This window comes from Diceros bicornis, chromosome 4, assembly GCF_020826845.1.
Source record: "Diceros bicornis minor isolate mBicDic1 chromosome 4, mDicBic1.mat.cur, whole genome shotgun sequence".
NCBI classification, from domain to species: Eukaryota; Metazoa; Chordata; class Mammalia; order Perissodactyla; family Rhinocerotidae; genus Diceros; species Diceros bicornis.
Genome location: NC_080743.1, coordinates 45,463,728 through 45,490,486, shown reverse-complemented (window position 1 = coordinate 45,490,486; position 26,759 = coordinate 45,463,728). Strand labels below are relative to the sequence as shown.

At 55.1% G+C, this 26,759-nt stretch overlaps 3 protein-coding genes across 8 annotated transcripts; 2 read left to right on the top strand and 1 right to left on the bottom strand.

Moving 5' to 3' along the window:
* Positions 1-2,428: 2,428 nt before the first annotated feature.
* Positions 2,429-19,915, bottom strand: TAFA3 (TAFA chemokine like family member 3). Of its 2 annotated transcripts, none has more exons than XM_058538811.1 (6): positions 19,541-19,915; positions 7,144-7,201; positions 5,746-5,861; positions 4,945-5,094; positions 3,866-3,990; positions 2,429-2,767 (listed from the first exon to the last, which is right to left on the bottom strand). In XM_058538811.1, exons 3-6 carry the CDS (start codon positions 5,858-5,860, stop codon positions 2,756-2,758), a joined length of 402 nt encoding a protein of 133 aa, XP_058394794.1. In that variant the 5' UTR covers position 5,861; positions 7,144-7,201; positions 19,541-19,915; the 3' UTR covers positions 2,429-2,755. The 2 variants fall into 2 exon arrangements, with proteins under 2 accessions (XP_058394794.1, XP_058394793.1); XM_058538810.1 differs by lacking the exon at positions 19,541-19,915 and adding an exon at positions 8,456-8,793.
* On the top strand, positions 12,004-17,506 carry PPM1J (protein phosphatase, Mg2+/Mn2+ dependent 1J). Of its 5 annotated transcripts, none has more exons than XM_058538798.1 (10): positions 12,004-12,333; positions 13,664-13,778; positions 14,246-14,533; positions 14,820-14,932; positions 15,473-15,557; positions 16,128-16,246; positions 16,449-16,512; positions 16,669-16,776; positions 16,892-17,043; positions 17,187-17,506. In XM_058538798.1, the coding sequence occupies exons 1-10, from the start codon at positions 12,008-12,010 to the stop codon at positions 17,332-17,334; spliced, it is 1,518 nt and encodes a 505-aa protein (XP_058394781.1). In that variant the 5' UTR covers positions 12,004-12,007; the 3' UTR covers positions 17,335-17,506. The 5 variants fall into 5 exon arrangements, with proteins under 5 accessions (XP_058394781.1, XP_058394782.1, XP_058394784.1 ...); XM_058538799.1 differs by lacking the exon at positions 12,004-12,333 and having other exon boundaries at positions 12,689-13,778; positions 14,246-14,356; positions 14,456-14,533; XM_058538801.1 differs by lacking the exon at positions 12,004-12,333 and having other exon boundaries at positions 12,689-13,778; positions 14,456-14,533.
* A 111-nt stretch (positions 19,916-20,026) lies between the features above and the next one.
* On the top strand, positions 20,027-26,431 carry RHOC (ras homolog family member C). Its single transcript, XM_058538808.1, has 5 exons — positions 20,027-20,097; positions 23,548-23,711; positions 24,295-24,415; positions 24,755-24,885; positions 25,807-26,431. The coding sequence occupies exons 2-5, from the start codon at positions 23,556-23,558 to the stop codon at positions 25,978-25,980; spliced, it is 582 nt and encodes a 193-aa protein (XP_058394791.1). The 5' UTR covers positions 20,027-20,097; positions 23,548-23,555; the 3' UTR covers positions 25,981-26,431.
* The last annotated feature ends 328 nt before the right edge of the window (positions 26,432-26,759 follow it).

The following is a 26,759-nucleotide window of genomic DNA, read 5'->3' as shown; positions in this document are numbered from 1 at the left end:
TAACTTCAGAGAATCTGAGATCCCATGCCACAAGACAAATGACTCCAGGACTGTATGCTCCAGGAACATTAATTTGCATTCCTAAACTGCCATTGAAGTAGCTGCAAATGTGCACAGAGGTTGACTTGGTTGGAAGCAGGACCCTAGGGAGCTGCTGTGGGAGGTGGGATGCTTTCCCTTCTCCACCACACCCTCTCGTGTGGGGTTCTCCTGGCCATATACAGGACACCGCTCAGAGCCCACCAAATATATGAGTAGGTCTGGAGGAATGGAAGCTTGAGGGGTTAAAAAATGAATTAGCAAATTCCAGTACGTGCCAAAGGAAAGACGTCTTCTCTGGAAGCAGGGACAAGGGAAGGCAGGGAACCCAGACGTCAGCTGAGGCAGGGGCTGGTGGTAGTCGGCAGCTCAGGGGAGTCTGTAAAGCATCATCCCCACTCTGTCAGGCACATCCCCCAGCTCACAGACCAGGGGTGTGTGGATGCAGTAGGTGGGCAGGGGACTGGAGCCCTTTCTCTCCCTCCTGGACACAGTCTTTAGGGGTGGGGAGGGAGTGGAGAAGCCCACATCCTGGCCTCCAGAAGAGCAAGCTCTTATCGTCTGACTCTGCTAAAGCTGTCTCATTTGTAGCCTAAATAATTCACTCACCAAGCTCTCAAGGAGCATTAGAAGAAAAACAAAACCCGACCCAGCCCTCATGCTCAGGTTCCCTGCACCAAAGGCAGGCCAGGAGGCTGGGAGGCAGGCCCAAGCTGCAGACACGGCCTGCCTTCAAAGAGTCACTGGGGTTGGCAACGTTCCAAAAATGGCCTGGGGCCTGGTTTTGTACAGCCCTTGAGATAGGAATACATTTACATTTTTAAAAAAGTTTTTTTAAAAGAAAACAAATAGCAACAAAAGATGCCAAAGAGACTGCATGTGGCCTGCAAAGCCTAAAATATCTACTATCTGGCCCTTTCCAGAAAAAGTTTGCCAACCCCTTCATACATTCCCCAGCCTTGAAGGAGGTGATGACAATCTTTGACCTAATCTCCAACTACCCCACCCTGTGACCCCACTATGTGCAGAGATTCAAAGTTGTCAGAGTTCTGATATTGACAGTCCAGCGAGAAGCTGGCATCATTGTTCACCCCATTACCAAAAACAAAACAAAACAAAAACAAGAAAATAAACCCTGGAGTGAGGTGAACAGTCTTGACTCTACCACGTGGAGAGGGAGAGAGGGGAGGGCCGAGACTCAGCCCCAATCCCTCGTCTGATTTGCCTTCTCTGAGGGTCAGAATGGAGCACTGTCCAGATTGATCTCTATTGACACCCCTTCCCTCAACGCCCCCACCACACGCTGCAATCCTGGTGATCCCAGCTGATCCCAGCAATTGCTGAGGCTGTAATTCTCTTACTGATGAGATATCCAAGTAGCCCATGTCTCCGATTTCCTGAAGCCTGTGTGTCAGCCTGACTGTGCCAATCCTCAATCCTAGACAGAGGCTCCACCCAGCCCAGCAGGGGCTCCCCTCCTGCCCATCAGGACCTCTGAAGGGAGAAGACTCTGATCACCCCTGGACCCCATTCAGACCCTCTCTTGGAGCCAGAGCCTCTTAGAGTTTCAATCTAAGGACTCTCGTAGTGATGGGTCGAAGTGGGCAATGGGGCTGCCAGCTCAGAATGCCCGACATAACTGGGCTGAGTGACCTCTGGGCTGTCATGGGTCTGTTGGAATTTTAGGGGCTGAGGGCAGACTGGAGATCCAGTGGCCCCACATCCTGGTATGTAGGTATTCTGGATTATTTCAGATAGGAGAACAGAGACCTTTGTAAAACTTTCTGCTCTAGCATCTCCCAAGAAAAATGTTTCTGCTGTCCAGCCAGTTCTTTGCAGGTTCCTGTTCTTGAGATAAAAACAACATGGAAGGCCCAGGCTGGAGTCCCAACATCCAGGCTAATTGAAAGGGCAGCAGTCTTAGAGATTTGGGAGCCCCGGCTGTGAGACCTTGGGCAAGTCACTTCACCTCTCCGGGACTCAGTTTCCTCATCTTTTAAAAAAAGCAAACAAACAAAAACCTGAGGTGCTTGGATGGGGGTGGTTTTAAGGTCCTGGCCATCCCATACTCAATGAATAGCCCAAACCAGGCCACGCCTCTGCAGAAGCTTTGCTGACAAGTTGTATGGCTTCAGCACTGCTTCTCTTCCCCAAATCAAGCCAGTACTATCCAAATGAGATACAGCTGGCCTGGCACAAGGGGCGCATATTTTCCTTCAACATGTTAGCAGCTTTTTGGGGGTTTGGACTGATGCGAGGAAGGGAAACGGTAGGGGGTGAATGTGACCTCTTGTCTTTGTGCCCTGTGGCCAGGGGGTGGCTGAAGAGCTGTGGGAGTCTCATCCCCAAATCCCCAACATGCCCACAACATATGGCCCAGAAGCCACAGTCTGATACCACAGGGTTTAATCTCAATTATTAAATTGTCTTTTGTCAGCTCTCCAACTTGACTGGACATTCCTTGAGGGCAGGAACTGTCTCTCAGCCTTCTTCTGTGTGCCCCAGGAGAGCCCAGCACAACACTAGGTATGCGGCTGGAGATCTGCCCACAGCTGCTGAGCACCTTAACTGAAATGCCCCTGGAAGAGTGATGCTGCATTTGGCATGGGCGTGTGTCCAGGTAAGAGAATCTCCATATTTGCTGGCTGATAACTGGATACCATTCTTCAGTCCATGGCTCAATCAAGCTGTCCTGTCTAGGCCATGACCTCAAGAGCTATCGTGTGACCTAGAAAGCAGGTAATGGGGCAAGGTTAGAGAAGGGAATGCCTATCCCATCCCAGCGTGCCTGAGACTCCCCAGGACATGCAGGCCACGGAGAAGTCACTGTTGCCAATCCCCTCCCCCTGAAACAGTCCAGACTGGGGAAGCGTGGCCGGGGGCCCTTCGCAGACATAAACCAGGTGTGCCTCACACTGTTGGCTGCAGCGTGCCAGCAAACAAAGAGCCAGCACAGTGCTACAAACCCAAACCTATCACATGGTGACAAAAGGTCACAAGCTCTGTGGGGGGTCTCACTCTCTTCTAGTCTTAAATATACTCAGAACGGCTGTCTCCCTTGCCTCCCTGCAGATGGGAAGCTCTACTTTATATCCAGCCATACTTTTTCTTGCTCTTTCTGTTCTGTGCTCTAGGAGAATGTTGCTCTCTTCAGAACCCTGAAGGCTACCTTTCCTTCCCTATTTTTTTGTTTGCTCCTTTGCTGTGTGTGGTGGTGGGGAGGCAAGGCAGAGGCAGAGTTCTGACTTGCCCCACAGTGTCACTCACCTGTACAAATGGCGATGACAGAGTGATGCAACTGATTAACTATGATACACATGGAATTGCTAATGAGTTTGATAAAATTTTAATTACCCCTTGTTCTGCAGGGCAGGCAGCAAACCATGAAAATAATAATCCTCTTGGGTGCTGTCACGGCAATTTGACTAAAGAAAGGCAGGTATGAGCTGTAGGGAGTTAATTGTGGGAGTGTGGGGGCGGGGCCTGTGGGGAGATGGGGGCAGAGTGGCTACTATAGAGAGCGCCCCCTGAATCATCTAGATAATTTCCTCAACTTTCTACTTTGTTCTTATAGACCTGATATTTTCTGGGAGGCAAACTCACTCTAGGCAGAGAAGGAAACCAAAGCACAGAGCGTCAGGAATTCCCTAACTCTGGTCCCCAGAGTCAGAACAGACCCAGGGGGACTGTCCGGCAATGTGCCCACATGGTTCACAGATCTCACGTTGGGACACCGCCATCCGAGACCCCCAGGGCTCTTGTGCCCCCTTTTCCACCCCCAGTGAAGGGAGAACAGTGGGTGGATAAAGTGTCCATCCCTGGATACCTTGGTGGTTTTGACTTTGTGTCCACTGCTGCAGCTCCATCCCGACAGGTCCGGGAGCACTTTACACTCCTCCCCCAGCAGGCAGGGCTCCATCTGACACCACCACTTCTGCAAGACGATGGAGGCTGTGGGAGCAGGAGGAGTGAGGGCAGCTCTAATCTCTCTGCGAGTACAGCATGCAGTCAAGGGCGGTCTGTGCAGAATGAAGTGCATGTTTCCACACACTCCTGGCTTTGAGCCCTGCATTTCCCCTTGTCTTTCCCTACTGGGGCTGCCCAGAGAGGCAGGACTCAGGCTGACACCTGAGCATACAGCCACATCAACATCAATCCCACTGACCGCTACACCTCATCAAAGATGGCGCAGGGGGAAGGCAGGGGAAGTTGTCTCTAAGGCAACCCATGATTTGAGCCACCGTGTCATTAGCAAAGAGGCACAGTCTTCAACATACCCCCCTGGTGTTTGTGAGCAAGTGTGCGAGCCGTTTGGAGGGCTCCACAGACCAAGAGTGCACAATCAGGTGTGCGTGTGAGCACAAGTGAGCACATGTATAGTGCTGCAACAAGCGTGAGATAATGAGCCTGGGTGGGGCCGTGAGAAAGGGGGTGGGTGTGAAGGCATGCAAGTGTGAGTGATACACGTGTGTCCACGTGAGGGGAGGGTAAAGGCTGCTTGAAAATGAGAGGAGGGCATATGTAAGAGGCTGGGAAGGAGCAGCAGGTGAAGTCCATGTCTGGATGGGTAAGTGTGAGGCGATGAGTCTGATGGGAGGTGTGAGAGGATCCGTGTGAGGGAATGTGTCTGTGCATGTGCCAGGCAGTGGGTGTGGATGAGGGGGAGGGCGTGCACATACCAGGGGCCTTCCTTATCTATGAACTGGGGATGGTCACACCTGCCCTCCACCCCCCATCATTTGAGACTCTGATCATATCATGATGGGTTACCCCATCATTTGAGACTCTGATCATGAAAGCCCTGAGACGGGTATGCAATTGCATCCCCAGCAGATGGCGAGGCCTAGACGGACCTTCTTATTTCTCTGATCAGGCCCTCCCTCTGGGTCCCGGCCTCTCACTAACCGTCCACACAGGAGGGCTTTGCCCGCGTGGTACCAGCCACCTGGCCAGAAAAGCAAGAACATTTGACCGTCTGGGAGCGCTCCTCGATGTGGTTCCGGTTGCAGCAGCGGTGAGCAGCAATCACCTCGCAGGTGCCCTGCTTCACGAGGACTGAAGGGGCCAGCACAAGATCAGCCGCCCAGCCCAGGCCTGCAACCCTGCCCCACTCTCGCCCTCCCTGGTTGTTCTCAAACCCCTCATCCCAGCTTAGGGGAGGGGTGTTTAAGAGATTTGCAATTGCAGGGGAGGAGGAAACAGATGACATCTTCCTGCTGCTTCACCGTGTTCCTGTTCTTCCTTCCTCCCCACTGAGGACACTCTCCCCACTGAGAAAGATGGGAGTCCCACAACAACCTCCACCTCCCCAGGCTTCCTCCGGGTGAGGGCAAGGGCCCTGGGGGCTTACAATGCGTGGGGAGGATCATCCGCTTACACAGGCTTTAGCCATCCCAGAAGGAAAACCAGAGAATTAGGCCAGGAGGCTAGACTTAAGCCCCTACCCTAGGGCTTCTCTCCCTGCAGAACACCTTCCAGCCTGGAAGGGAAAGTGAGCAATGTGTCTGCTCATGCTTCCTCTGGGCTGGGAGAGCAGAGGGGGCAGAGTTTCCTGGGTGAAGAACAGAAGAGGAGCCAGAACCCTTAGAATCTGTGGATTTTGCTCCACCTTGGAGATCTGACTGCTGTGGAACAGGTTGGGGTGGTGTCTAGCTCTCCAGGTATCCTGGGAAACCCCCTCCCCGGGTCCCACCACCTTCCTCAAACCTGTGGGAGTTGGAGGCTGCAAGGAAGCAGAGGCCAGGAAGGTCCACAGCCAAGCCAAGCAAAGTGCTAGCAGCCAGCTGCCAGTGCTGCAGTTCCGCGCGGCCCTCTCATGCATCCTGCAGAGACAGCGACACCTGCTAGACTCCAGGCAGGAGCCCCCCAGTGCCCAGCCCCAGCACCTCTGTGCCAGGCGCTCTGGGAGGCACAGATGTGGGGAGCATGCACACCTTATCCCTAGGTGGTCTCAGCCTGGCACACTCTCTGTGAAAAGTGGTGAGGGCTACAGTAGGAAAGGTAGCAGGAAGGGAAACTGTCCTGCTGGGAAAAGCATGGAAAGCTTTATGGAGGAGATGACATTTAAGAAGGGTCTTCAACAGTGAACCAGACATGGTCCCATGAAGGGCTGTGACATGAGAGGAACAACAATGCTCACTCCCAGTTTTTGAGCACTTGACCCGTGCACTTCACAAATATGCTCTTGAATCCTTCACAAATGAACTACAAAGGAGGATTATTGGTACCTATTTTACAGATGAGCAAACTGATATTCAAAGATCCTGGACACAACCTAAACAGCCATCAATAAAGGACTGGCTAAACACATTGTGGAGCATCTATACGAATGCAGCCCCATCCAGGCAGCTGTAAAAAGGAGGAGGACAGGCTTCATGCACTGAGGCATCCAATGATCTCCAATGATAATCCACTGGTAAGGGGGAAAAAGCAAAGTGCAGGATGGTGTGTGTAAAATGTATAAAAGGGAGGGATTATATATGTTGCTCAAATATGCATAAGCTAGCTCTGGAAAATGTACAAAAAAAAAAAAGAACTAATACCATTCGTCGCCACCAAGAAGGAGAACTGGTTGGCTGGGAGATAGCGGTAGAAGGGAGATTTATTTTTCTCCTTATGGCTCTCTCACTTTTGGGTTTTGAACCATGGGCATGTACTAGCAATTCAATTCAAACAAATTTAAATTTAAAAAGGAAGAAATTAAACAAGGCTAATAGAAGTCAAATGACTTGCCCAAGGCCAGGCAGCATGTGGGTGGCAGAGACCAGAGGCCTGCCCTAGTCCCTCTGCGTCACCTTGCTTCTGCTCCATTCTTGATGGTTTAGGCCTCCCAGATCTATTCCAGAGGGTGGGATAGAAGTAGGGGGATCCCAGGGAAGCAGAGGCACAGAGCAGCAGGGAGCTGTCCAGGCACAGAAGGAGCCTGGACCACCCCCTCTGCTGCACTGCTGGCCCCTTGGGCATCGCTGGCTCCCTCAGGTGCCAGCACAGTGCTGGGAACGTCAGAGGCCAAACCAAAGGCCAGGGCCCGGCTGCCCCCTTGGATAGGGTGCTGGATCACCCTCCACCCTCCTGCTGCCCCTCTTCAACTGTCTCCTCACTCACCTTTTTGGGGATCTTTTAGCTTCTGTCTGTTCATCCACTGGCCTCAGACTCACTCTACCTAGACAAGTAGGAAAGATTCTTGGAGGGTTGCAAAGGACAGAGGGAGCCCATGGCCCTGCAGGGGGTAGAGGGGAGGCTGGGTGAGGGCAAGGGGGTGGGCTGGGCACTGGAGTAGAACCCAGTTGTGAAGCTGTTCCCCAAGGTGCCAGGGCAGGGGGCAGAGTCTTCCTCTGCTCTGGGAATTTGCAGGGGTCCTTGCAGACTCTGGGAACATGTAGGATGGTGAGCCTGAGACGAGTGGCCTGAGGGAGTCTCTCTGTCCCCAGAGTGAAGCAGGGCTGATGGTAGGAAGTGTCTAAGAATCAACATTGTCACCTCTCTGGCCTTAGGATGGAGCTGAAGGCCAGGGAAGGGTTCCTGAGCAGAATCTCACAGAACGCTGCCAGAAGAGGCACCTGGGAAATACCCCTGAGGTCCTGAATCCTCTCTGCCTCCACCTCCCACCCCCATCGCCCCTGCTTCCTGGACTCACATGGAGCTAGCTCAACTCTGCCACCTTCGCCCCCCGAAGGCTAGAATGGGGGTCCTCCAGGTCTCTGAGCCTCAGAGGCCACAGGCCCAAGGGGTTCTCCATTTTTCCCTAAGACCTCTCCTCCCTCAGCCTGCAAAGGGAGGTGGAACTGAGGCAGGTAGGATTGGGGCCCAAGAAGGACTGGGAACCCTGCGTCCCAGCTCCCCTGAGTGAGATCCCAGAGAGGACCATGGGGGCAGACGGAGGCAGTGGTGCCAATACCCCGGGAATGGGTGTGCTCCACGGGCAGAGAGCCTCCCACCCTTCTACGTGGACCTCTTTTCTGGGTAGATGTCTCCTCTCCCTATCCACATCAGAACCTTCATTTTCTTCGCTACAAACGGAGCTTTGTTTTCTCTCAGACAGTCCCCATCCCATTTCTCTCTGAGCTGCCACACCCTCCAATCCAACTAGCTCATCTCTCCTACGAACTCCAAGACCTAAAAGACTGGGAGTGGGCATTTGAGCTGAGTTCTCTGGCATTCTATTCCGTCCCTCAGAGAGAGCTGGAGAAAGAAGCTTCTGGGATTTGTTCTCGGGCTTCCACCCTCCTGCCTCAGTTTCCTAGGCTGTTTTCTCCAAACCCCAATCCAGGCTATGGTGAGGCTGAGTTAGCAGCCTGCATACCAGCGTGGGGTTGAGGATGCGACCCACAGGCCCCTTTAACCTTTCCCTACCTCCCCTCACCCCCCAGCGCCCACTCAGTCCTCCATGTTCGGAGCCCCCACGCCTAGGACCTACCTGCCCCACGGCGGTGCCACGGGTTCCCCCGCCGGCTGAGGTTCTCCTGGCCTCTAAGCCCGAGACCAAGACTCGGAAAGGCGGACTTCAGGCTGGAGCGGCCAGCTTGGGTGCTGTGTAGTCCGGAGCCCCGTCCCCCTCACCAAGTTGCTGTGTCGCTGAGGCGGCGGGGCTCTGGCCAAACTGCCATCACGGTCATGCCGGGTCCCGCTCTGGGTACAGGGGGGCTCCGGGCCCGGCCCGGCCAGCTCTGCAGAGCTCAGCCGGGGTCCCTTCGAGACTCCCGCCGGCAGGCGAGGGAGCGCGCAGCCGCCGCCGCCGGCTGCTCGCCGGGGGCCGCCTTCTGCTCGCCGGGGGCCGCCCTCGCTCCGCCAGCCCCGCGCGGGGGCCGCTGCCTCCTCCCGGACAGCGCGGGGCGCCGCGCGGAGCGCTTGGCCCGGCGGACGGGCGGGCGGGCGCAGCGGCCCCTGGCGGCCGAGGCAAGGCGAAGGCAGAGAGACCTCTGGCTCCCGCGGCTCCGCCGGGATGGACATCTCTGGTGCAGGCTAGGGTAACTCCGAGAGGTCCCTCAAGACTTTCGTGGTCTTGGGGCTTCCTGGGACCGGGATGGGGCCCTGAGTGTGAGGAGTGATTGCCCAGCCCTTCACGGGTTTTGAGCCTTAAAGATTCTAGAACTGCCCTGTCCAATACCATAGCCACTAACCGAATGTGGTTATTTAAATCTAAATTAAATAAAATTTAAAAATTAAATTTCTCATTCACACTCACCGCATTGAAAGTGCTCAATAGCCACATGTAGCTAGGGACTACTAGTATTGGGCAGAAAATATATAGAACATTCCTTTTATTGCACACAATTCTATTCGACAACGTTCGTCTAGATTGATATGTTAACCCTCCGCTGTTACAATGTTAAAATCCAGGAGGGAATAGCAAATGATCTCTACCCCAGGAGTGGCGACCTCGGGGGAGAGGAAGGACTAGGGGAGGAATGAGGGTAGAGAAGGGGCAGGCAGGAGGGCTGCAATGGGCTTGTGAATGGTCCCTATGAACGGTGGGTGTTAACCCAGCTTGGGAACCAAACTCTGAGACCTTGTTTCATTATCATAAAAATTGCAATATAATTACAATTTTATAATTCTTTACAGGGTAAAATTTTAGATGTGAAAGTAACAGACAAATGGGAGAGGGAGGTGGTCTGTAAATTTGTCTCTTAATGGGAGAGACATTCCTTGTAGTTTAAGAGGTCTTTGGGGGTGGAGTAACAGGGAGGAGAGAGGCAGGGGGAAGAAGCCCAGTTCTGGGCCCAAGCCGCTGCATGTGGCCAGGGATAAAGGGGCCTGTCTTGAGGATGCCCAATCCCCCTCTTTTAGCTGAGGCCTCACGTACCCCTGGTAGGGCCAGCCACTGAGCAGAGTCTCAGTTCTCAGCACAGAAGAGTATCTCTCAAGTCTGCTTTCTCCCACCCCACCTCCCTTTTCTCTCTCATTCTCTGCTGCCTCAGGGATAAGTAGAGGTGATGACCTTCTCACCAGGTTCTGGGGCAGTCTGAGGATGGAGGAGGTGTGATGATGCCAGGAATAGGAGGTGAGAGTTTCAGGGAGAGGAGAGCCTTAGGATTTGGGTATGGTCAGGGGCTGTTCTGGAGCCCAAGGGAGCCGGTGACATCCCTGCTGACCATCTGGTGCTGAAGCTAGGTGGTCTCTGGGCACTAGTTCTGTGGCCCACTTGTAGCCGCACCATGATGGGTGCTTCAAAGAGCAGGGATTAGAGAGCCGGGTGACACAGTGAAGTGGTAAGCAAACTGTCCCAGAAACACTGCATAATAAAAATAGCCAGGATGTTACATATTTTTTCTTCAGTCTTTGGCCTTGTTTATGCCATTTATCTGAGAGCTGGCTCCAGTTTTTCTCAAACAGGAGGGAAATATCCATAGCACAGCATGTTCTTTGTCCCCCTGTCTGCCTGTGCCCCTCTATGTGCCTGTCTTATTTTTTTTTTTTCTCATGACTTCTTTTTCTCTGGCTGTCTCTGCCCAGAGTGCAGGCATAATTATAGCAAGTCTACAAACCTGAATGACTATTGTGAGCTTTTCATTTGGAAGCTGCCAGGAAAGCCATCCCTTCTGGGGGCACAGTTTAGCCCAGGGAACAGAGAGGGTTATGGTCACGAAGCACTCTGCCAGCAAAGCCCAGAGGTAGAGTCCCAACCATGAACTGGGTGCCAGTGGTCCCTGAGGGCTACCCCCGACTTGCATTAGGGCCACAAGAGCCTTGTCCCCATTTGGACCATGCGTGGGGTAGGAGGTGCCTCTGGAGGCCTAGTGATCAATTCCCTGATACCAGGTTTAGGTATAGAGCTCTTCCACCATCAGTACCATCCTCCTCTCTCCGGCAGGGGCTTAGTCTGGCCTCTGTCTCCCCCTGGCGGCAGCCACAGAACTTGTTCCGCAATCCTGGGACTGCCCTCAGCCTCTGCCTTAAGGGGAAGAGGAAGGTGAGAGAGGAGGAACCCCTACTCTTCTCTCTGCCATTCACCTTCCTCTTAACCCTTCCCCTCTCAGGCCGACAAATCAGCTTGGTTCTTAAGACAGAATCGGGTTGGGCGTCCAGGGACTGACATTGGTGTGAATCTCTCACTGGCTGTGTGACCTCTTGGGGGCAAATCATGTAAAATGACAGGAGTTCCAGTTCTGCCTTATCAGCAAAAAGAACATAATAAGACACACTTGAAGGGTTGGTGTGCGGTATAAATGGCCTAATATATGGAAAGTGCTTTGTAGAGGGCCTACCATGTGGTAAGTCCTCAACAAATGGTAGTAGTTGTTGTTATTGTTATCCTTACTAACTAGTCCTGCTGGGGTCAGGGAAGGTCTAAATGTGGAGGGAAATTGAGTCCTGAGAAAGAAAGTGGAGTCGGAGTGGCAACCGCTCTCCCACATCTAGAGGTGGTCTTCACTGGGAACAGTGCCGACAGGGGCCCATGACCTTGCCTCCGCTCCCTAATTCAAGTTGGTGGCTCCAGCCTGCGTTGTTACCACTCCCAAACCACCCCCTACCCCCAGCACCAGCTCGCTTGCCCTCACTCTCACTCCAGCAGCCCCAGCCAGAGGTGTTGTCACACCAGGTGCTTTACACCCAGCGGTCGCCGAGGCGGCTGGTTTAGCTGTGAGGTCATCAGTTCCATCACCCTCCGGACGGGCTGGCCACAACGAACCGAGGGGCGAGGGGACACCACCCTCCCGTCACAATGGGGAAGTTCTAGCTGATGTCTAATCCAAAGCAGGGCTGAAATAGGGTTTCCTTCTCTCCGCCCCCTTCCCACAACAGCAGACCCTTCTTCCCCAAAGAAACTGAGGCGGGGCGAAGCCGGAATGGGGCGGTTCGTGGGGTGGCCCAAAGCAGGATGAAGTTTTGCCGGGGACCGGCCCTGCCCGGCGCGAGCCAATGGCAGGGGAGAACCGGCAGGAGCCAGCACCGCCCACCGCGAGCCCTCGGGGGCGGGGCCTGCCCAGGGGCGGGGCCACGGCCGAGGGCGGGGTAGGGAGGCAGCATGCTAAACCGGGTGCGCTCGGCGGTGGCGCACCTGGTGAGCTCCGGGGGCGCCCCGCCTCCGCGCCCCAAGTCGCCGGACCTGCCCAACGCGACCTCGGTGCCGCCTGCCGCCCCTCCAGAAACGCCCAAGAGCCCTCCGGCGAGGACTGGGAGCGGGAGCGCGGCGCCCGCGAAGACAGTAGAGGCTCGAGCGGGCTTCTCCAGACCGACCTTTCTGCAGCTGAGCCCAGGGGGCCTGCGACGCGCCGACGACCACGCTGGCCGGGCTGTGCAAAGCCCCCCGGACACCGGCCGTCGCCTACCCTGGAGCACAGGCTACGCCGAGTGAGCGCCCCCGGGGGCTTTCCAACCAGGATGGGAACCTCACCCCCACCCCCTCCCCACCTCGGCATCTCGGGCGCTAGGATGCGTCCCCCTCGCCGCGCTTGGTGCCAGGACCTCCGTTTTCCCAGGACCTTTGCTCTCCTCTGGGCTTTGGGCCGCACCCTTTCCCCTTTCTCAAGTCGGGCGCAGCCTTCCTCAGGACCTTCCAGCTCGTTGACTACCCTCACCCGCGCCGCTCAGGACCTTGTTCCCTCCCGAAGCCCGAGGGTGGAGGGCGCCGTGAAGGATGAGTTGGCCAGTTCTCAGTCGCGGCAGGGCCGTTTAATGGCTAAGGGAGGAGAGGTTTCAAGGAGCGGGGGTCCCTTTTAATAGGGAAGATGGCGGCTGGGAAGACTCGCTCCTGGACTTTCCGACCCCAGCGCCCCAGTTCCCTGTTCCTCTTACCGTTCCCCTCCCCCTCCACACCCAGAAATAGCCCGCGACACCAGGCGGCCTCCGGCTTCCCCAGGGACGGGGGAGGGGGAGCCCGGGGAAGCGGGAGGGTCCCTTTAGAACGCCCCTCGGCGGCTGGACTTGCGCTGGCCAGGCAAGGAGGTCGACCCCCGGCCGGGAGCGCTCGGAGTGGCGGGAGCAGCCGGCTTGCTCCCAGACTGCGTGTATTTTTAATGCATCTGCTGGGAAAGCGGAGCACCGAGGGAGATGGGGCGCTGAGGTCGCTGAGGGTGGTGGCTGGTGGCCCCGTGGCCCCACCACCAGCTCTTTTGGCTTCCTATTTAGGAACAGGTGGTGGTTATGTGACTCCTGCGCAGTCCAGGTGGGCTTCCACCCCTACCCTATTTCAATTCCTCTTTCCCGATCTGGGCCGGTGCACTTCCTCATTGCCAAAGCGGCAGAAACTTTAACTGGATGGTTTTAGGATAAGGGTGGTCGTGCCCATGAGGGTAGGGTGCTGTGGACAAGGCACTAGAAGAGTTCATTGGGGTTCAGGGTGGGATGTAGGGTCTTGGCCAAAGGAAGTAAAACCTCCTGCCCCCTATGCAGACCCTTCCCCAGCAGCACCATTAGGGGTGCCCCCTTTGCCTGGGAGGGGGGAACTGAGGCAGGCAGGTGCTGCTGCCCGCCTTTCTATGAGGCGGGAGAGCCTGCCACCCAGACAGTACTCCTTGTGCCTTGCCCTGCCTCCCTTCTCCTCCCTCTGGCCTGGATCCCAGGTGGCTGTGACCTTTCTCAGCTTGGCCAGCAGGCCAGAGAGGGTGTGTGTATCTAAGGTGGTGGTTATTCTAGGACCCGGTCTGGTGTCCAACCTGATGTGGTCACTCTGGCCTGGCAGGGTCATCAACGCTGGCAAGAGCCGGCACAATGAGGACCAGGCTTGCTGTGAGGTGGTGTATGTGGAAGGTCGGAGGAGTGTTTCAGGGGCACCAAGGGAGCCTAGCCGAGGCCAGGTAAGCCCCCACCCCCCTTCCTAGCCTCCAGTGACAGGGTGACACCTCTCCCCAGGGATTACAGCTAGCCAGTTTTAAATCTGAGACATGTGAAAGACCTACCTCCTAAGTCACTAGCTTTCTGTCTTCTGGCATGGAACCTTTATCTGGCATTGATCAGTTAGATTCTACCATGTCAGTATGAATGTTTAGTTTTCCACTTAAAATACAGATGCTCATGAATTTATGGATGATTTAATTAATTATCAATACTTATTCTTGCATCTTTTATTCTCTGAGTTTGGCTTTTTTGATGCTTTCCTTTCTCTGACACATAGTAGGCCTTTGGTGAATAAGTGAATAAATCTAATTTGCCTTTAATGCCAAGCTCTGACCTCCTCTCTGATGTTTAGATGGATGCCTAGAGGCTAGCTCTTCTTCTGCATCACACACACACACACACTCATCTCCAACTTTTCCTCTACCAGGGACTCTGCTTCTACTACTGGGGCCTATTTGATGGGCATGCAGGGGGTGGAGCTGCTGAAATGGCCTCTCGGCTCCTGCATCGCCATATTCGGGAGCAGCTAAAGGACCTGGTAGAGATACTCCAAGACCCCTCGCCACCTCCCCTCTGCCTCCCATCCACGCCAGGGGCCCCGGTTTCCTCTGATTCCTCTCACTTGGTTGGTCCTCAGTCCTGCTGGTCTTCGCAGAAGGAAGTGACCCATGAGAGCCTGGTCATAGGGGCCATTGAGAATGCCTTCCAGCTCATGGTGAGTGGGCAGTCTGGACCAAGGGCCTGCTAGGCAGACACTGGTCAACTCTATATGGGAGTCAGGTGGCCTGAGGTGGTGACCCTGGGAACTCACAACACCTTTGAAAGCCTGAGCAGAACTTGGTTCAGAGGGCAGGGAGAAGGGGCAGTTATACCCATGTCTTCCCTCCTCACTTCCAGTGTGGCTTGGCTGGGCCAGTTTATTTCTGCAGATGGAGGGGGGGTGGCTGTGTGCCTGGAACCTCTTCTTCATCCACCCCCTTTGACCCTTCCTCACGTGGCAGGATGAGCAGATGGCCCGGGAGCGGCGTGGCCACCAAGTGGAGGGGGGCTGCTGTGCACTGGTTGTGATCTACTTGCTAGGCAAGGTGTATGTGGCCAATGCAGGTGACAGCAGGTATGAAGGGGGGCTTTGAAAATGGCTACAGGGGGCATACTCTCTGGGGTGGGGGAATAGAAACGAGTGAGGTGGCAGGTGTTAAAAATCAAAGATTGGAGGGCCGGCCCGGTGGCGCAGCGGTTAAGTGCGCGCACTCCGCTTTGGCGGCCTGGGGTTCGCAGGTTTGGATCCTGGGTGCGCACCGACGCACCGCTGGTCAAGCCGTGCTGTGGCGGCATCCCATATAAAGTAGAGGAAGAGGGGCATGGATGTTAGCTCAGGGCCAATCTTCCTCAGCAAAAAAGAGGAGGACTGGCAACGGATGTTAGCTCTAGGCTGATGTTCCTCACAAAAATAAAAAAAAAAAAAATCAAAGATTGGAGAGGGTCAGGAGGGATCACAGACGTAAGGAAGGGACTGAAATAGTCATGAAGGAGAAAAGATGGGGGTCTGAGTGAGGGATCCTAAGGGTCATTATGGGGAGGGCCTAGTCTTTCTGGAATTCTCCTTGAAGGGGCTGAGGAAAGCCAAGCCCAAACCTTTTCTTTCTCTGGGCAGAGCCATCATCGTCCGGAATGGTGAAATCATTCCAATGTCCCGGGAGTTCACCCCGGAGACTGAGCGCCAGCGTCTTCAGCTGCTTGTAAGTAGGAACTAAACTCTCTACTCCCACTTTCGGTTGTCTTGTGTCTCTCTGTCCCCAAGAACTCTCACACCCCCACCACACAGACAACTCCTTACTGGGAGCTTACTGGGAAGGCCACTCTGCAAACTGTGGAGTGCAGGGCTGAGCTGGTAGAGGGTGCAGTAGGAAGAGCGTGGGCTGCTCCAGGGCTCCCACTGTGGCCCCAACTGAGGAAGGAAGTGGAGTCAGAGGAGGGGGAAGGAAACAGCGAAGGCCCCTGAGAAGCGGTACGGCTCAGTGTTTTAAAGCACTGGCTCTGGAGCTGGACTGCTGGGGACTGAATCCGGGTTCGAGTACTTTGCTGACTGTGTCACCTTTGACAATTCCCTTAACTTGCATCAACAGTTCCTGCCTTAGGGTTGTTATGAGGATTAAATAAATTAATAAATGTTAATATTAGAACAGTGCATGGCACAGAGCACACTCCATTTAAGGGTCTGCTATAATTAACATCACCTCTACAGCAGGGTGTGCTGTCAGCCTAATGCCCCTGGTCCTTCTGCTCTCTCTGGCCACTCCCAATCCCAGGGCTTCCTGAAACCAGAGCTCCTGGGTGGTGAATTCACCCACCTTGAGTTCCCCCGCAGAGTTCAGCCCAAGGAGCTGGGGCAGAAGATGCTGTACAGGGACCAGAACATGACCGGCTGGTAACACTTCCCTCAGAGCTGGGGCCTGTTCCCATCGCAATGCAACCAATCCCTTACCAGCAGCAAGGTGGAAGCTCGAGGCTGGACCAGGCTGGGAGCTGGGGCATTGGGCCCTTCTTAGGGGTCTGTGTGAGGGGCGTGGCTCCTAGGGGAGAGGGGCTTTGATGCCTGGGTGATGCCTCTTCTACTCCCCCCTCCCCAGGGCCTACAAAAAGATCGAGCTGGAGGATCTCAGGTTTCCTCTGGTCTGTGGGGAGGGCAAAAAGGTAAACTCCATGGTAGAGATGGGAGAGGGCAAGAGGACCCACTGCAACTTGTCTAGGGAGGTGGAGGTTCTACCTGAGGGTAGGGGTGGGAGGGGTCCACGGTTTCAGAGAGTCAGGGAGAGGGCTGTAGCAGCACCCCCTCCTCATTTCCTTTAGGCTCGAGTGATGGCCACTATTGGGGTGACCCGGGGCTTGGGAGACCACAACCTCAAGGTCTGCAGTTCTACCCTGCCCATCAAGCCCTTCCTCTCCTGCTTCCCTGAGGTGAGCCATATGGGGGCCCCCTGAACCACACCTTCCCTCCTCTGGGGGTCTCAGGCTGGCTTTCATTCCGGGTCCTTTTATCCCCAGGCTCCCTCTCCATCCTCTTTCCTACCAGGTGCAAGTGTATGACCTGACGCAGTACGAGCACTGCCCAGATGACGTGCTAGTCCTGGGAACAGATGGGCTGTGGGATGTCACCAGTGACTGTGAGGTAGCTGCCACTGTCGACAGGGTGCTGTCAGCCTATGAGCCCAATGACCCCAGCAGGTATGGGTTGTATGGCAGCGAGGGGAGAACAGTGGGGAAGGAAGGGTCAAGGGAAGCAGTGTTTGGGGACCCACATGAGGGCCTGTGCATCTATCTTCCTGTATACATGTTGGTACATGAATGTGCACATGTGCTCCTGGCAGGTACACAGCTCTGGCACAAGCTCTGGTCCTGGGGGCCCGGGGCACCCCCCGGGATCGTGGCTGGCGTCTTCCCAACAACAAGCTGGGTTCCGGGGATGACATCTCGGTCTTCATCATCCCCCTGGGAGGGCCAGGCAGTTACTCCTGAGGGGCTCAGCCCTGACCCTCCCACCACTATCCTAGCCTCTCCAGTCTTACCCCTCTCCCAACCCAAATTCTGAAGTTGTCTCCCTGACCTTCTTTAGTGGCAAATTAACTGAAGAAGGGGTATCAGTTAGATACAAAATTATAGCTATTGGCAAATAAACCAGATGGATAAAGGTGTGTGTCTTTATGTATTTTGACTAGAAACAAAAGATAAGAAAAAGCTCTTTGGGGTAGGGGAAAGAACACCAGAATAGTCCTAAAAATGTAGTGTTCCCAGGTTCTTTCTTCTACCCTCTGCTCTTCCCACTCCACGCACTCTCATCCTCTTCTGATTCTCATCCACTTCTGTGGCTTCATCTACCTGCTGGTGTCTCCCAAGTCAGTATTTCCAGCCCAGCTCTCTCCCGAGCTTTAGACCCACATATTCCAGTCGTCTCCCAAACATCTCCTAGACATCCACAGGCACTTCAGTTCAACATACCTCGAGCTGGATTCATCATTTCCCCCTCAAACAGGCTCCTTCTCCTGGTTCATCATCTCAGTGGGCATCAGCTCAGCCTCTTTAGAAATCTTGGAGTTGGTCACCTTTGACTTCCATCTTTTCCTCATCAAGCTAATCAATCACTAAGTATTGTTGATTATATATTTTAAAATACATTTAATATCTGTCCACATATCTCCACCTCCACTGTCATTACCGTAGTTCTTTACTACATCAGCCTCCTAACTCATCTCCTAACTCTGTCTTCAGGCCACCCCACTGCTTCCCCTAATATATTAGGGACACAGCAGCCAGGGTGACCCTTCCACAATGCGAGTCTGAGTTGGTTATTCCCCTGAGAGAACATTACAGTGGCTCGTTACTGCACCTAGACCAAAATCGACACTCAAATCTTGAGCATGGCATATAAGGACCTTCATGATCTGGCCACTGCTTCCTTCTCCAGCCACCTCTTTTACCACCACCACCACCACCTTCCTGGGGTTTCAGTAACCCTGTGGGCCTGTAGTAGCTCCAACTCATTTTAAAGTGTACTCACCACCTTATCTTGAACACTTCACCTGTCTTCCAGGGCTGGGTATTGCACAGCCCACACGCCCCACTACAGCAACTGCCTCCTGTATTATAACTGCCTGTGTGAGGAGTTGGTGTGGAGCAGCAGCTAAGAGCAGAGCTCTAGAGTCCTGCTGTCTGAGTTCTGGTGCCAGACTCAACACTAGCTCTGTAACCTCTCTGAGCCTCAATTTGCTTCTCATTAAAATGGAGATAACAGTACTACCTTATATGGTTGTTGTAACGTCTAAAGTAGTTCATGTATGAAGAGCGAGGTCCATGTACAAAGGGTTCGATAACTGTTAGCTATCTTTAAGTTGTCTGTCTTCTGAATTTAGATGGTAAGTACTTTGAAGGCAGAAATTGATCTGAACTGAGCACATAGCTCTCAGTTCACACTCAATAAATGTTCACTGAGCAAGTTAAGAGGCCTGGGGACCAAACTGCTCTGGACCTCAGTTTCTTCATTTATCAAATGTGTGGGTTGCACTTCAGATCTTTAAAGTCTGTATGATTTCTAACATTCATTCAGGGAATATTTGTTGAAAAGCTAGTATGTGCCATACACTGTGTAAGACAGTGGGGAAGGGACAGGTTGGAGGAGCATGGGGGACAGCAGGGAGGGAACACCGGCTTTGGAGCCAGGTCGACCTGACTGAATTCTTGCTCTGTCACATACAAATCGCAAAACTTTGGGCAAGCCACTTAACTTCTCTGAGCCTCAGTTTCCTTACAGGCAAACAGGGATCGGTATACTAAACCTAAAGATCTGTGTTGAGTATTAAAAGGGCTGAGCTATACAGTGTACGGCACGAGACAATAAAATGTTGGTAGGCTTCCTCATCCTCCATCCACCTCCTCAGCCACCACACAGGGAAGGAGATACACTTGTAGGTAAATACCCACTGCGACCAGTCAGACGGGGCTAAGTGTCCCTAGCGGCACAGAAATAATACAATGGTGGTAGGAACTGAATTCCAGCTGGGGATCTGGAAGGATTTCCAAGAGGGCCTTTTGAGGGATAGGTAGGAATTGGACTCCTGGAATTTCCAGACAGGGAGAAGGAAGAGAACTGTGAGGCAGAACGATGGCATGGATCTCAAAGGTTCTGAAAGGTCTTCAAGACTGGGGGATGACGTTGAGCTGTGCTTACTCCGCAAAGATTCTAGGAGCAGAGGGCGGGCATCTGCAGCCCTCTCCTCGGGAGTCCCGGAGTCCGCCGTTTTCCAGTCCGGCCTCCCGCGAAGTCCCAGGTGGTGTAGGCGCGGGTGGCTAGTTGGCCACCGGAGGGCAGCAGCGGCCCTTTCCTGACCCCACCCCGAGCGCCTCTCAACTTTCCAGACGCCGGTCCGCCCCTCGGGGCTGGAAGGCGGGGCAGAGGCAGAGTCCTCGGGGGTTGCACCCGCCCCGCCCCGCCCCGCCGCCCATCCTCCACAGTCCAGGCATCTCTCTACCCAGGGGTCGAAACCGCAGACCCCGCAGCCAGTTGCGGGGCGACCCGCGGTGGCCCTGGGCTGGGGCGGTGGGCGGGCGGAGCCAAGGTTCGTCGCTGGCCTGGCCTTCCTCCCGGGCCCGCCCCTCCCCGCGGGCCCGCCCCTCCCCGCCGCCGCGCTGAAGGAGGGCGGGGCGGGGCGGGGCGGGGCCCCGGGGCCCTCGGGTCAATCTCAGCCTCCGGCACCGGCCGCGCAGCTGGAGGCGGTCGAGCGGAAGGTACGCTGGGCTGAGGGCTGGGGGCGGCGGGCGGCCCGGGAACTCGTCCCCGGGCGAGTACCTTTCGCCTTCTCCGCTAGGCGGGAGCTCGGGGCGCCGGCTGGGGAGCGGGCTTTGGCCAGAGCGCGGGTCGCCTTCCCACCCCCTCGGATGCGGCGTCTTGGCTGTGCGGGGTCGGGCAGGCTTGGCCCCTCCCTGGGCTGCAGTAGAGGACCCCCGGGAACTGCCCCGCAGGGCCTCTCGCCTCCTGGTGTCCGAGCCGGAGTTCGTTCCTTTCCCCTCCCGGCTTCCCGGAACCTGCCCCGCCGGGCGAGGGGTGAGGGGCGAGGGGGCAACTTGAGTCTCCGCGATGGAGCCCCAGCCCGGACTCTCTAGCTCCCATGCCCGGCGGCCCGAGGTGGACCTGGGTGCGGTGTGGGTCTGGGCCCGAGTTCGGGTGTCGGTGGGAATTCCCCCGGGCCAGACTGGTGGAATGGCGGGAATAGGGGCGGGGTGTGACCACGGGGGCTGCCACCGCTCGGCGGGGTCTGGACGCCGCCCTAAGCGGTTCCAGGAGCCTGCCTGTGGTGGGAGGTTGGGGAGACTGGGAAGGATCCAGCTCCTGTGTGTTGTGTGTGTGTGTGTGAGAGTGAATCTCCTCCCTTCCAGCCCTCTCCATCACACTCCCCAGTCTGGCTAAAGATAATCCTAGAGGTTTGGGCTGGAGGACTCGAGGCTATGTCCTCCCCTCACTTCTGGTTTTAATGTTGAAGAGTAGGTATCTGACTCCTTCCCTAGACCTCAGGAGTGGTGGGCAGGGTGCAGTGGACCCCTGGGTCATCTGGAAATCTAGAGAGTGATTAAGAGACAGGGCAAGTGTCTTGTCTCAGGGAAGGCCCCAGCAGTTCCAGGCTCCATTCCAGGCCCTGTATGGGGTTTGGTTGCCCCTTGTAGGGTCAGTGGGGTAGTTCCTCTGGGGCTGCCTCTCACAGGGAGTTGTTGTCCTTGCCATCTTGGCCCTGGGCCTAGTGGCCTGGTCTGGCCTGGGCTAGCTGTTCTTCTGGCTCTACTAGAGCCTGAAGGGAAAGCCTTCTAATTGAGCTGGGGGCCCCAGTCACTTAATGCATGCCCTTGCCCCTGAGTTCTGACCACTGCCTCCCACAGTCTGGTGCCACCTAAAGTGCCCTGCTGGGGGAGGGCAGTGACATACTCGTACCTGAGGAACTGTTATTCACTCTCCACCAACATTGCCTATCCCAGGTTGGCGGTATCCCAGCATGTTTTCACAGAGCTGGACCAGTGGAACTGGTGGGAGTGGGTGGGGGGAGTTGGTCACCTGGCTAGAATTTCCAGGGATCCCCTATTGGAAGGATGGTTTCCATTTTGGAGGGGATCTGCTGACATGGTGAATGCCTTCTTGCCTGTGTTTTGGGGGATCAGGGAGAGCCCCTTCTGTGGTTGGGAGAGTGTAGCTGTGTATTCTCAACTCCTATAAATTCTCTCTGACTCATATCCACTACCCCTCATCCCGGTTTTCTGTGTATGAGTGTGAGTGAGTGAGGGGAGGGAGGCCGCCGGGGATTCCACTGTTGAAGAGAACTTGCCTTGGGCTGGAGTATTCAGTTCCTAAAAGGCAGGCCGACCGAGGCAAGGATGAGGTGGTGGTGGTGTGTGGGGAGTAAAGGAGTTCAGCCCAGTTTGACAGGATGTGGGCCTGAGAGAAAAAGCCAGGTTTTGGGCAGAGATCAGGTTACCATCCCCTTCTTTCTTAACTACTCCCTCCCTGGTTGGTGCTGGGACTGGCCCTCATTTGTCTCTTTTTGGGGGCTCCTCCCAGCTCAGGCTCTAGCCCCCTCCCCCTTCCCAACAGCCTCGACTTCATCTCTGCTCCAGAGCCCGCCCTCTCTTCCTCCCCGGCTGTGGGCCTGGGAACTTCAGCCGGCTGGAGGTCAGCTCCTCTCCCCAGGGAAGGAGGAAGTGAGGCTCAGCTCAGGGGCAGGGAAGCTGGGAAGGTGGGATGAACTGTGCAGATGCCCATTCCTGTGTGTTGGGGGTGGGGGACACATGGAAACCCCGGGAAGCTGACTCCTTGCCCTGAGTCACAGGGAGGGTTGGGCAGTGCCTTGGGGTGAGCTGGACAGAGGGGAAGAAGGGAGTGGGTGGAGGTGTTTCCCTAGTGGATTATTCTCAGTCACTCTGCTGTGGTGGATGTGTGGCTCCCTACAGTGTGGTCATTGTCCCCTGCCTGGGGCTGAGTGACCCAGTGTTGCTGCCAGGCCCAGGAGGAAGGGGGGAGGAAGGCAGGCTGCCCAAATGTGGGCTGTGGGCACTGCTGGGACTGAGCCTCCTTTGTGTGACTCGGGGCTTTGGGGACCAGTTTGGGGTGGGCCGGGGAAGCCGCTGGCTGCTGCCACTGCCCTCTGTCTGGATTTCCCTCCCTCTGCTCTCCGTCCCACCTCTGGGGTGATATGTAGAAAAGACAACAGACTCTAGAGTCACACGGCCCTGCTTTGAGTGCTGTCCCTGCCACGACTCTGAACATGTGTCCTAACCTCACTGAGCCTCACTTTCCTAGTTTCTCAAAATGGGAAGCGCACCATCTCCCTTCCAGGCTTCTGGGGACTGAGAGAGATGATTTTTGTCAAAATGCCCAACATAGTGCCTGGCCCCTAGGAGCTGGAAATATATTCTTTGCCTTACCCACCCACCACCTGGTAGCTGGTTCTGCTAGCTTGTGGTCTTGGAGAGGGACTCCTCATTTGTGACTGGGCAGGCATGACTACTGCTGAGTGAGGGGCAGTGTGTTCTAGATTTTGGACCTTAGCCATTATTAAAATTTAAAAGTATCAAATTCCTGGTAACAAATGAAGTCTGACTTGAAACCCTGATGTGGACAGTTATGCGCCACACAACGATGTTTTGGTCAACAGTGGACCACATATATGACGGTGGTCCCATGAGATTAGTACCACATAGCCTAGGTGTGTAGTAGGCTGTACCACTAAGTTTGTGTAAGGTACACTCTCTGATGTTCCCACAATGGTGAGATTGCCTCACAACGCATTTCTCAGAACATGTCCCCATCGTTAAGCTATGCATGACTGTATAGCAGATAAAAGCTGGCTCTTCTGGACTTATCCCTGATCCCTGAGTACCCTCCAGCTGTCTAGGGTCCCAGACTTGGTGAGCGTGTTAGATCAGAACTCAGGTTTTCTTGGCTCCCACGTAGGTGGTTCTTCCACCTGCTCTGTATTCTGACCCACTGGAGGAGACCTGGCCCTGGCCCTTAAGTTAGGAATTTCAAGCTCAGTTGCCGGAACAATTGGTTCTTGGCTAGAATATGCTGGAGTTAGCCCCTTTTCCCTCCCTTTGCTGGATGCCTTGGTTTCCAGGGAGGTCTTGGGGGCCCCAGAGAAGTGTTTTTGGACTTATTGGCTTTTCCCAAAATCTTCACTGCCTTTTCCTTGCCAGCCCAAGCCATGGCTGCGATCCGAAAGAAGCTGGTGATTGTGGGGGATGGGGCCTGTGGGAAGACTTGCCTTCTCATCGTCTTCAGCAAGGATCAGTTCCCAGAGGTCTACGTCCCTACTGTCTTTGAGAACTACATTGCAGACATAGAGGTGGACGGCAAGCAGGTGAAGGCGAAGAGCCCCTTCCCATCTCACCTTGGGACCCCGCCCCTGCCACTTATGGACCTGGGATGTCCTTCCTCATCACCTACCCAGTCCTTGCTCCGCTCTCCCTACTGGAACCAAACAAGTTAGGAAGTGGATGGAACTGCAGTCTTAGGAAATCTAGCTACACCTCCTGGTTCTCTACACACTGGCTCTGTAATCTGGGACCAGTCCATCTGCCTCTGAGCTTAAGCTCCTCGACTGCAAAATGGGGATAATGAAGGAGGGTCAGGCCCCCTTTACAGGGTTTTGTGAGGATTAAATAAAATAGTGGTGCTCACAATGGGAACTCTTCCATTGCAGAGTTTGGCATTGCACAGACTGCACAAAGATCAAGCACTGATGTCTCAGGATTTTAAAAAACTCACCTAATTTATGTCGTGTGACAGTGATTAGCACTATCCCTGGCACATAGCAGGTGCTCAATGGATAGATGTCCAGTAAGCCTGAAGTAGCAGTGGTTTCAGAGAGGACCTCTGGGTGGCAGGGGAGGGATGTGTATAACCGGGCCCTGAGACCGCTACTTACTGGCCCTGTGTGTCAGGTGGAGCTGGCTCTGTGGGACACAGCAGGGCAGGAAGACTATGATCGCCTGCGGCCTCTCTCCTACCCAGACACGGACGTCATCCTCATGTGCTTCTCCATCGACAGCCCTGACAGCCTGGGTGAGGCGGGGGTGAGGCCGTTGGAGGGAGGGAAACAAGAACCCCTTGGAATCAACCAACCAGAGGTAGCTCTTGCCTTGGCTCATTTTGGCCATCTTCAGAGGCTGAGGCTGTGGGGGAGCAGTGGGGGGCCCTCGTTAGCCTCCTTCACTGTGGTAACTCTGGCCCTTGTGAGGGCTCGGAAAGTGTACTGAGAGGGGGAGAGGTATTGAGCTGTGAAAGGGACTGTCACGCTGAATAGCCTCTAAGACTCGGCTGTGGGGAGACAAGGGGACCCCCCTGGGGGAGCTTTCTAGCCTGAGTGGAGGCACCAACACCTATTGGGACATGTTTGTGCAGAAAACATTCCTGAGAAGTGGACTCCAGAGGTGAAGCACTTCTGCCCCAACGTGCCCATCATCCTAGTGGGGAATAAGAAGGACCTGAGGCAAGATGAGCACACCAGGAGAGAGCTGGCCAAGATGAAGCAGGTCGGTGGGGCTGCCTGGCTGGGAGCTCTGGGGGAGGAGGGTGTCCTCCGAGGGGTTGTAGGCTGGGAAACAAGGGAGCTGACTGCCTTGTGCTCCAGGTGCTGGTGGTGTAAGCCTCCTAGCCCTCTAGTCTGCATCCTGGTGAGGAAGAGCCAGAAGGGCCCTCAGTGTCTGATCCAATATCTGATTAAACTGTCACAGAATGAAGTGATTTGTCCAAGGTCACTGGCATTTTAATGTATTCATCTGTTGTCCATTCTGTTTGGAGTTGGGGCTGTTAAGATGAATGAGAAAATCCCTGTCCTCAGGGAGACAGCTTATGATAGATGTTTCACTTGGGGCATGCAGGTTGTGCCATCCAAGTACATCTGGGGAGGTGCGGGCTGACATGGATGTGAGAGGGAGGGCATTATTTTAAGTGGCTGAAAGAAAAGCCCAGAGTGAGGGAGCTGGCTTATTTGGGCACCTGGCACCTGGTAGGTGGGTCTCTAGCCAGATTAGAGTTTATTAGAGAAAGCTGCCAGGATAAGGAATATAGACTATCCTGCAAGGATAACCATGGCAAGGTTTTAAACTGGGGCCAGATGTGGTCAGGTCTGCATGTTAGAAAAATTATTCTCGCAGCCATGGAGGATGGATTGGAAGAAAGTGAGAACGGAGGCAGGGAGGTCAGTTAGGAGATGCTAGGGACTCATTCAGGCAAGAGAAGGGTGTACTGTGGGGTATAGGGCTGATGGAGAGAATTTTGAATATAACCATAAGTCTTGGGTCCCTGGCCCTGAAGCTGCCCAGAGTGGCTGGGGGTTGGATGCTTTGTGGGGTCAGGGATGGAGGAGATATTTTAGTTACTACACGTATAGGGGAAGTGGTGAGAGGTGCACCTAGCTACCAGCTTCTTGACCTCACCTTCCATCTTCCCAGGAGCCCGTTCGATCTGAGGAAGGCCGGGACATGGCGAACCGTATCAGTGCCTTTGGCTACCTGGAGTGCTCAGCCAAGACCAAGGAGGGGGTGAGGGAGGTATTTGAGATGGCCACTCGGGCTGGCCTCCAGGTCCGCAAGAATAAGCGCCGGAGGGGCTGTCCCATTCTCTGAGACCCCCAAGGCTTCCCCTACTTCCCCCCTCCCTTCACAGGGGTACAGAAACTACCCCCCCCCCACCCCCATCCTCTTAGGGCTCCAAGCTGAAGGCTCCCTTTTTCAGTTCCTCCAGCCCAGGACTGCACTGAGTTTCCCCAGGCCCATGGTGGTAGGCCCATCCTCCCTCCCCTCCTCCCAGCTCTGGGAACCTAGGGCTATGCCCTGCCCTTCCAGAGCAGAGTCCCTCCTTCTGCCGCCTGGGTCCAGGGGTGGGGCTCCTGATCCCTTTGGCCTTCCCCAGAGGATCATCACACACCAGCACTTTATACACTCCTGGCTCACAGGAGAGTGTCTGGGGTAGGGCACTGGGAGGGTGTAACCGAGCCCCTGGTGTTTCTGCTTTGGGCAGGGGCCTTGTCTCTGGCTATACTTGGTAGGGGGCATGAATAAAGGCCACAGGCTCCAACATGTGTGTGGCAGCTTCTTGTCTTTCTCTCGTGGTCCCTGACTTGGCTGTGAGCCTGGAGTCCCATCTCTCAGAGTTGCTTGCCAGGCTGGCCCCCTATCTGCAAAGGCAGGACTCCTCGGCAGGAGGGTGGAGTCTTGGAGCCAAGCATGAGGTCATGCCTGGCTCTGGGCCTTGGAGGCGGGTGAGGGGAGTGGTCTGGAGCAGAGGCTAAACTTAGAAGTCTGTGGGTGGCTTCCCTGCCCCCTCCCACTGGGTTTCCTCCCCTGGACTTGGGGGCTGGGTTCCTCTCTAGTGGGGAGGGGGATATGGCCCTAGGCAGTGTGAC